The 9,363-nt window shown below is 41.4% G+C and overlaps 1 protein-coding gene across 1 annotated transcript; it reads right to left on the bottom strand.

Moving 5' to 3' along the window:
- Window positions 1-2,406: 2,406 nt before the first annotated feature.
- Window positions 2,407-5,299, bottom strand: LOC104967711 (decorin-like). Its single transcript, XM_010797226.1, has 2 exons — window positions 5,117-5,299; window positions 2,407-3,786 (listed from the first exon to the last, which is right to left on the bottom strand). The coding sequence occupies exons 1-2, from the start codon at window positions 5,282-5,284 to the stop codon at window positions 3,586-3,588; spliced, it is 369 nt and encodes a 122-aa protein (XP_010795528.1). The 5' UTR covers window positions 5,285-5,299; the 3' UTR covers window positions 2,407-3,585.
- Window positions 5,300-9,363: the final 4,064 nt, after the last annotated feature.

The following is a 9,363-nucleotide window of genomic DNA, read 5'->3' as shown; positions in this document are numbered from 1 at the left end:
CCCACACACACACACACACACACACACACACACGCACACACACACGCACACGCGCACGCACACACACGCGCACGCACGCACGCACACACACACATGTATCATGCGCATGTGAAAACGCACTAAGCAATGAGTGTACAGCATGTGCAAATATGCTACGAATTAAGTTGATGGACACATGTTTGGACACAACTGAATTTTTTTTCAAAGTACTTCTCCTCGCAGTAACCTCAATCTACATGCACCAACACACACAAATACTGGCAATGGGCCTAAAGTAATAAGTGTAAGTACCCATGGTCTATAAAAGATAGCCGTCTGGTGAGATACATGAAGTTGCAACGGCTTTTGCAAGTGTGTGTTTAAGGGGGAGAGAGACAAAGAATATTAAGTGCTATACTAATAGCCACCACATGGGGGCAACAGATTGAAGTACGTTGCTTTTCAAACTGAGGTGTTGGGATGAGAGCCAGAGCTCAAACACTGATGCTTTTCACTGTGTCGTGGTCTGAACACCCCCCCCCCCCCNCCCCCCCAAGACATATCAGAGGGGGAAAATGTTGAGCCAATCACAACTCATTAAATCTCTATACGGTTTATGCCTTTTGTTTATACGTAATTTAACGCCACGCACCAATAATGTTTAGTAAGGAAAGCAGCTCTATGGAGGGCCAAAAGTGCCAACGTTCACTGTTTCTTTTTATCAGTTAAATTGAAGAATAAATACAAAATCAGTTATAATGTCTTCATTTACGACACACATTAAATCATTTACGACCTCTACCCAACCATTTATTAATACATTTTCCAGATTTTCTTGCTATCATTTATTCTTAAACTCAAATGTTATTTTAGTTTTGGTTTCTTTCATGATAATGTGTTTGGTTGGTCTATGTGTGTGTGTCTAACAATAGTGACAAATGATAAATTAAGAAAAAGGAAAGGAATGTGTTCAGAATAAACAGTTGGTGGCAGTAATGTACTAATTGTTTTGGTATCAACTGCTCCATTAAGAAGAACACATATTTAATAATACATTGTGTCCGATGCCATATTATTGACATTTGTCACTTCTAAAACATGCAATGCAAATCATAAAACCTGTTTCCAGAGGCAGGAGTCTCGACCACCACACGTCTAAAGGGAGCTCCATTCCTTCTTCTCTAACCTAAATATTCCCATTACAGTCTTTTAAATGACTGAAGGATTATAAATCTCTGGTGGCTCAGAGGCCAGGAATGGTCTGTGTGCAAATATTTTTTTAACCTCAGACCACACAACCCATCAAAATGAATAAGATCCTGCAGAGGTAGCTGGAAGCAAAATAATCTACCATAAATTAGAACTCTTTTTAGACCTTCCACCCAACCATTTCACTTCCCGTTTTACATGATGAATCCCTGAGTGGCTCATTAATTCACCTTGTCCAGTGACAGCAAGATTGTGTATTATAGAAGCTGTGTGAAGCAACATGTCCTCCCTGTGTCAGTTTTATTTCCCAAACCATAGACATGGTGGACTGAAGACTTTAAATTGAACACGTTGTTGGGCTTTTGTATATATAGATCCATATTATGTGTCCTATAAATGTGTACAGTACATCCTGTGATGTACCTTGACTCTTGGCCAATAAATGCTGGGAATGGCTCCACCCTCCTGAGCCCTACACAGGATAAGGGAATACAGAAAAGAAATGGGAGGATGCACTTGGAATAAGTACTGTATGTTGTTAACCATTTGTTATATCATTTCATATTTTATTTTTTTTCAGTGTAATTTAAACATATTTAATTAATGTATTGTTTAATGCTGATTTAATTAAAGCAGCAAAGGCAGTTAAATTGATAAAATGAGCACATCAAATTGAGCAATGGCCCCACTGTACGTACATAGAATGTAGAATCAGACTTATAGTACAGTCTCAATCTTGTAATACCTTTAATTGTGACGTATTGTTAACAGAAGAACTAGTGCTTTAGTTAAAAGACATAATGTTTGATATAAGTATAAATGATTGATAATTGGTTGTAAAAAGTGTCCATGGTGCCTAATTGTTACAAGCCATATTTCGGCAATAAAAAAACACATTTTCTAAACATTTGAATATTTTTGATTGGTCATACATGGCGACCTTATTGGAGATTTCAACTTGAAAAGCTTTTTATCATAGTTATGTGTCTGAAGCACCTTCACCTAATGAATATGTTTGTTATTTATCGTCAAGATGCCTCACCTTTTCCTCAGTACATTTTACCTGTGCCTCCTCTTGACCTTGTTTGCCAGGAAGCCGCAGCCATCTTTCTTTGAGCGCTGTAGCTACTGTAGCACCATCCAGTGACCAGGTGCAAAAATCATCATTCACATCATCCACAATTAAATGTGATCATTACATCCATCAAAAACGGCTACTTTTTCCATTAGTATTTTTATTTTGTTCAGGACACCTTAGCTGGAGCCCCTGCTCCGGAAAGAAAGAGGAACACCGTTGTTGCTGATATATTAAGTCTGAGCTATGGTAAGTGCTTGTGCCTTTTAAGTAAAACGAGAGGTTTTTTATACAGCATTTATATACAGCGTCTATACATACAACATTCACACCAACATTTTTGCAGTGGGCATGCCGGTCCACATACACCATCCAATTATTCTTGAAAAAGGAAAAGATAAATGACAGGGAAACTAGCGTGAGATACAGACAAGCATCAACAAGGGATTCCACAAAGCATCAGGTTCAAGTTGCAAGAAAAAAAACAAGAGCATGCATATAAATCTTTGGGAATGGCTTCTTTTTAAAACATATATGGTTTATTCTACATTTTTATAAGCTATTTTCACCTTGTTTTTTGTATGGAACAACATACACTAGGAGGAGGAACAAGATAGGAGGTGTGATGAAGAGAAAATGTAAAAACACCCAAAACTAAATCAGCACAAGAAATCACAATGTGATAGAAGACACGGTTGATTTTATCCCTACTTGAATTGAGAACAATACAAATAGAAACTCAAAGTTCTTTCAAGGTAATAATACACTCTGAATGCTATTCCTAGTACACAGGTAATATCTAGTACATTCTAGTATACCAGTTATTAAAGGTATTTTAAAACACAAGTTAACCCCTTGCTGCCTGCTCTACAGGCCAGGTTTCTTAAAATTCATACAATGGCTCAAGGTCAAGAAAGCTGACTTAAAGTAGGTTTTTAAACATTTCCCATTTGGTTAAAAATCACTTCTGTATTTCAATGTATCCGTTAAATGAAAATAAGATGTATGCAAGAACATATTTGCAATGTTAGTGCTTGCCTAGCTGTTTCTATGAATGATGTGCTGTGTGTGAGAGCATCACCATTGTATGCTGGTGTTTGCTGTAAGCCTTGTACTGTTGCACCAACCTTTAAGCTACAATAAAAATGATATGTTGCGTTTAAGTCCACTAAAGTTTTGTGAATAATGGCATTGTCATTTGTTGGGGAGGCAGTGTTGCCGGGGGTCAGTGTTCTGGGGCTCTAGTCAAACATGCATACTTAGAAAACTTTCACACAATCATTTACAAACACACACTTCCTTGCCGAGGTGCGCGGGACGCTCTACTTCTTCCTGTAGTTGCCGAGCTGGATGGCGGAGCGGTCGAAGACGCAGCGGAAGGTGATGGGCTGGACTTCCCAGTAAGGAACGGGGTTGCCGAACAGGCTGATGCCAGAGTACATGGCCTTCTTGTGGTTGAGGCCAGGAGGACAGAAGTCTCCTGTTCCCACAGCTGAAATCTTGTTGGTATGGAGGTAGACCACCTAGAGAAGGGATTTAAATAATGACATCCTTTGGTCACTGAGTAGGAAGTGCATAAAGAAGATAATCACATGTCACCACTGAATAATATAGCTCTATAATGTTTAACTTAAAACTGTGGGAAAACTTCACAATGACTAAGATTGATGCTGCTTCACATTGAGAACAAGCAAGCCTACATGTTTTTAAAAACAGAATCACATAAAAAACATATATAAACATGGCTAAAAACAACCAAGCAGCTGTGCATTGTGTTTGAAGCACAGTAGCCTTAATCATGCCGCACTAAAGGGGGGTGAGAAGGATCCTAGAAATAAGAACAAAAGGAGGGAAGTGCCACAAACTCACTGGGGCTGACAATATAATGCTAATTACAGATTCCAAAGACGTCAGAAGTCCAAAAACAGACAACAATACGATTGAAAAAAGTTATAGCAAAGTAAAATCGCCATCTTAAACAACAGAAATTGTTTAATGTATGCAAAAGATCACAAAAACTTGAAAAACAGTTCCATGTCTAAGAACGCTTAGTCTATTGGCATGTCCTGATATTAAAATGTGATATTATAGTTTGGTTTAACATCCTACTTTTAAAAAAGGCTGGTTTCGAGTTTCAAATATTCAGACATTCATATATAAACCCTTTGTCTTTTAGTAATACCTGATATGACTACTTCATTGGCCCAATTGGTAAGGGGGGAATCCAGTTCAGCACAACTTTGTTAGGCCCTACTGTATTTCTCCAAACTATTGTTTTTGACCATAGTTTGGTTAGTTATGTCTGCTGAGAACAATGCAATTAAAACCTCACAATATAACCACAAAAGATCGTTGACAGGTGTGCAGTATTAGTTCAGCAGTAGTGAATATATTTTCAAAGTAAAAAACATGAAATTTCCCTTTAAAAGGTTTTATGGGATGGCCATACTAAAGGGCATTGAACCAAGTCTGTTTACACTCCCCCCTACTGTCAAAATCTGTAACAATTTAGTATGATTGGCTACCAACAATTTACCCAAAAAACAAACAAAATGAATCCATGTGACTTTGATTATGAAAGCCTTAGTTGACTTGTAATCGGGCAGTGTGAACCTAAACAAATCAAATGCAAAAAAGCAACAAAGTAAACTCTTCCAGTGTAGTTGAGAGGGGAGAAAATGAGCTGACTGTTTTTATACTGTAATATAATGACACATGTAACTATAGTGCTCGAGCAGAGGTAATTTGCTGGAACTAAATGGTTGTGATACCAATCTTCCTGTGACGCTGTTGTTATTCAAACCATGATTAATAGCAGATATACAAGTACAGTAATTAAAATGCAGTACACACCTGGATGTACTTGTGGTCGGACAGGCCAGCAGGAACAGTGGTGAGAGCGTTGTTGTCGAGGTGCAGCTCTCGCAGGTGGGGGACGTTAGCAAGAGTGCCATTTTCCACAGAGCTGATCTCATTGTAGCTCAGACCCAGCCTGCGGAAAAAATACGAAAGATGAGACATGGAAAAGTGCTATGTGTAAAAGATCAAGGAACAAAAGGGCGAGTTGAGAAACCAGAAACTTGAAGACTTGAAGGTTTATCATTACTTTGAGAAAAAAGATTATTAATTTTCCCCTTTTAGAAGTGTAGTTATGGTCATTTGTTCTGGAAATGTCATTTTCGAGTCTGAGACCTGAAAAACAGGCTTGGGGCTTAACAGGTTAATGACATGTCTCTGGCTGCCAAAATGTTCCCCAAACGGAGGAAATGAAGATAAGGAATTACAGCTGTCATTAAGGCCATTACTTTCCCAGTGTATGTTTTATTATGAGAGAGGGGAAATAAAAACTATCCTCCGCTCATATCCTCTCCAACATCCACACATGCATCAAAGCCCTCATTGTTCAAGAACGGTATACTATCTTTGGCACAATGAGCAGTAATCTTATAAACACAGTGAGTCTACATTTATCTAAGCAAACCAGTTATTTTGATTATCCAAAAACTGTGTTTAGCCCTTAAAGGTCCCATATCATGGCCATTTCTACTGATAATAATTCCATTGTTGAGGTCTACTAGAATACATTTATATTGTGCAATTTTCCAAACTCACATTGGTTTCTCATACAGCATCTCTGTATAGTATGTGTATTCACTCTCTGTCCTACACGGCTTGTTGGAGCTCCTGCCCCCCCCTCCCTATGAGCCCAGTGGCCGTCTGCGAGACAGCGAGACACAGCGAAACCCAGCCCAAACACACACACACACGCAGCCTGGCTGGGAGTTTGTGTGTGTGTGCTCACACACAAGCTCCCTGCCTCGCCGCGTCCCGCCGTCTCAGGGAGGAGAAATCAGCGGAGCTGCAGCTGAGAAAAGATTGAGTGTGTGTGTGACCTTAACCTAACGGCTCCGTGGACGTAACGTAGCGGCTCCACGGATTGGTCCATTGGTCCATTTGGACCAATGGGTCCATTTGGGTATGGGCACGTTACTGTACCCAGGAAGAAAACAATGGAAAAAGAGAAATCTCCAACGAGGCGTTCTGGGGCAGCATAGACAGTTGTTTTGTGTTACAGTTTTACTCGCTACAGGTTGTACTTTGAGGGTTTGTGACTTTGCAGACCGTTTACATGCAGAAAAACCTTCATAACACACAAGGGGACAGGTAATAACCGGAAAAGCATGACATGGGACCTTTACGTTTTTAACAGTAAATCCCTTAAACGGTTATACGAGAACTATTGTTCCATGTGAAGTTCATTTATGACAAGCCCGAGAATGAAAGGATGAGAAAACGAAAAACTGATACCATAAACAGAATAATGGTGCGTTCACACCGGACGCGATGCGAATATTCGCTTCACTCTAATCGCTCCTATCGCATCGCTAGTCTAATGGTGCGTTCACACCGGACGCGATGCGAATATTCGCTTCGCTCTAAATGCTAGAGTTTCACCGCGGCTGCCAGCTGTGTTTACGCCCCCTACACATGGCGGCGTGCGTTGTTGCTTGCCGGCGGGGGCGGCTGAAACTCGACCAACAACCAATCACATGAATCTCCCGCCCCAGACACACAAGCACGCAGTTTGATTGGCTAGAGCTTGTACTGGCATATGATTCGATTGGCTGACGCCTCCGTCGAGGCGTCAAAAGTAGAACATTGCTCTACTTTTGCAGCGAGCACCGCGAGAGAAGCTACGCTTTGCTCCCATAATGCAGTTCGGCAAATCGTGACGTCACCCTATTTAAAGTGAATGGGCAGAAGCGTTGAAGCGGCAACGCACGCCGCCGTGTGTAGGGGCCGTTACTCGCATCATTCAAACAAGACGCGCTGGCTCGGGAGCTACAACTACAACAAAATGAACATATTTTACTGTGATTAAATTGTAATACACGTTTCTAAATGATGCCGTTTACCAACACTAATTTGTTAAAGACACTGCGACAACATAAGTTTGGTACTAATTATCGCTATATGTTCATGTCATTAATTTACGTATGTGTACCTACATGAACACGCCTGTCCGTCGTCTTGTCACCACTCTCGCACCAGCTCCCGTCGAGAGCGTCCAGACCCCTGCAATCGTTCTCGTAAAAGTAGTCTCGACTGAGAGTAACATGAGTCTGGGTCGGACGCTTTTTATGCTTTCTACTCTGTACCTTTCACGAGACACATTTCTCAGTTCTTGTTTTCCGCTCAACTCTTTGGTCTTGACTTTGAAACTTCCAAATAGAATGAAACTCTTTTTTTCTAATAATTAAAGGGAAATCTTCACATCAATACCAGTAAACAAGAGCCTTTACAGTAAAAGCTCAGACTCTGGACTTTTTGTTCCTAACCCCGAATTGTCCATTACTCGTACAGATGAACCGCGGTTTTACAAGGGGTATTTGCTCTTTACTTCTATTCCTGTAATGGTCGACAGTTATTCCGGTAATGAAGGTCACATACAAAATAATACTCTCTCCCTTGCTATTTTTGATAGGAGCTGAGTATAGGAGAGGTTGTAGGTGTGTAAGTTAGTGTCGGGAGTAACAAGTTCTCTGCCATAATGATAGAAACGTAGTTATCGTCATTAGAATAGTTTGGTCACTCATGTAAATAGATTCGTTTGGTCAATAAAAACTAATAGGTTTTGACCAAATCGGGAATTCCGGGTATAGTACGGTAAAGATGACATTATTAAGGTACAAGCTCCAATGATCTTATGTAACTATAACCGTTAAAGGTTTAAGTGTTAACCAAGAGTATTGTCGTAGAGACATATCATACACATAAAGTGGAGACAGGATGTGCCGAACACCTCGAGGACGTGGAGGGATACTCGGGTCACCGGCAGCGCTGTCGCTGTGCGCCTTTGGGTCGGGTTGTTGTGTGTGGCGTCGGAACCGACCCTAAACACACACACACGAGTGTAGTGTTCGAGGACGGAGCGCGCAGGGCGAGAGTCCCTCCTCTTTGTCGCTCGACGTCGACCTCTTTTCTAACTCAGCAACACACTGGAATTGGATTGGCCGAGGCACCTGAATTGCATCGCCGAGGGCCTACCAGGTAACAGGTAAACCTGAGTTACCCAGCGTAACCATACCGTGCAATGACATGGGCTCGCTCCTTGTTTACCTTTTCTCTTTAGAGGTCTGATCGCAAGACCGTCGTATCTGTCAACAAACAATGTCGAAATGAGCGATGTCCAACATGAAATCTCCACACTGAACGTCTGGCAAATGTACGTCTTTTTGGAAGTTTGTGTGTTCCCTGTCCATTATGGCCTTTTCCGTACTTGTACCCTGAAATGCAAAAATTGTCATTTAGGATTTGAATATGCTCTTGATAACAAGGTACACTTCAAGTAAATACTGTCGGGCTCTTACTTTCTACTCACTTTTGCTTTTCTTGACTCACTGGGTATTTGCTTAATAACACGCAAGTGTGGCTGCGTACGCCTTATAAGCGAAGGTGAGATTAGCGATTTAGCGTAGCGTCAGATTACACGCAAGTGTGCCTGCGCTAGCTTATAAGCGAAGCGAGATTTACGATTCTCAAAGTGGCGCCGACGGTCGACACAAATGCGGGGAGTGTACCGCCGCACGCAAAACGAAACGGCGCCGCCGAACTTGAGCTGTGTTGGTTAGTGTACTTAGAGGGCGGGGTCTGTGTGTTCGTGCGTCAACTAACATCTCGAACATGACCGTATACTAGCTACCGACTGCGAGGCGCTTCCGCAGTTTTCATCTGTAACGAGATGAAAACGTCCGCTCGTGGAGCTCTCTCGATGAGAAACGAGGGTATACGTCACCGCTTCGCACTGCAGTGGGATAAATTTACTTACCCGTCTTCGAAACTTCGCGTTGCGTGCGGCGGCCACATCCTCGCATGAGGTAGTAGTTTGTCTGCGCGACGAGCCCTCGATGTTGAATGTTGTTTTACTTGTAGTAAAAAATGACCTAATTTAACATATGTGCAAGATTTACTGCTCTCATGTTGTAGACTATCACCAATCATCTTTTGGCTACTTGATTAAGAACTGGTTCAGAACTACTGTCTGCCGTCCGCTTTTTGCAAAACATTGTTTACGAACAAAACGACTTACTCTAACGCAA

The sequence above is a fragment of the Notothenia coriiceps genome, unplaced genomic scaffold, assembly GCF_000735185.1.
Source record: "Notothenia coriiceps isolate Sejong01 unplaced genomic scaffold, NC01 NC01_scaffold00037594, whole genome shotgun sequence".
Classification (NCBI taxonomy): domain Eukaryota; kingdom Metazoa; phylum Chordata; class Actinopteri; order Perciformes; family Nototheniidae; genus Notothenia; species Notothenia coriiceps.
Note: the sequence above shows the minus strand (reverse complement) of the source record. Positions and strands in the feature narration are given on the sequence as shown.

Excerpts from the sequence above, each read along its gene's own strand:
- LOC104967711 (XM_010797226.1), bottom strand. The coding sequence starts at position 5,284 with ATGTCTCATCTTTCGTATTTTTTCCGCAGGCTGGGTCTGAGCTACAAT. Across the intron at positions 3,787-5,116 it reads CCGACCACAAGTACATCCAG|GTGGTCTACCTCCATACCAA; the intron begins GTGTGTACTGCA and ends TCCCTTCTCTAG.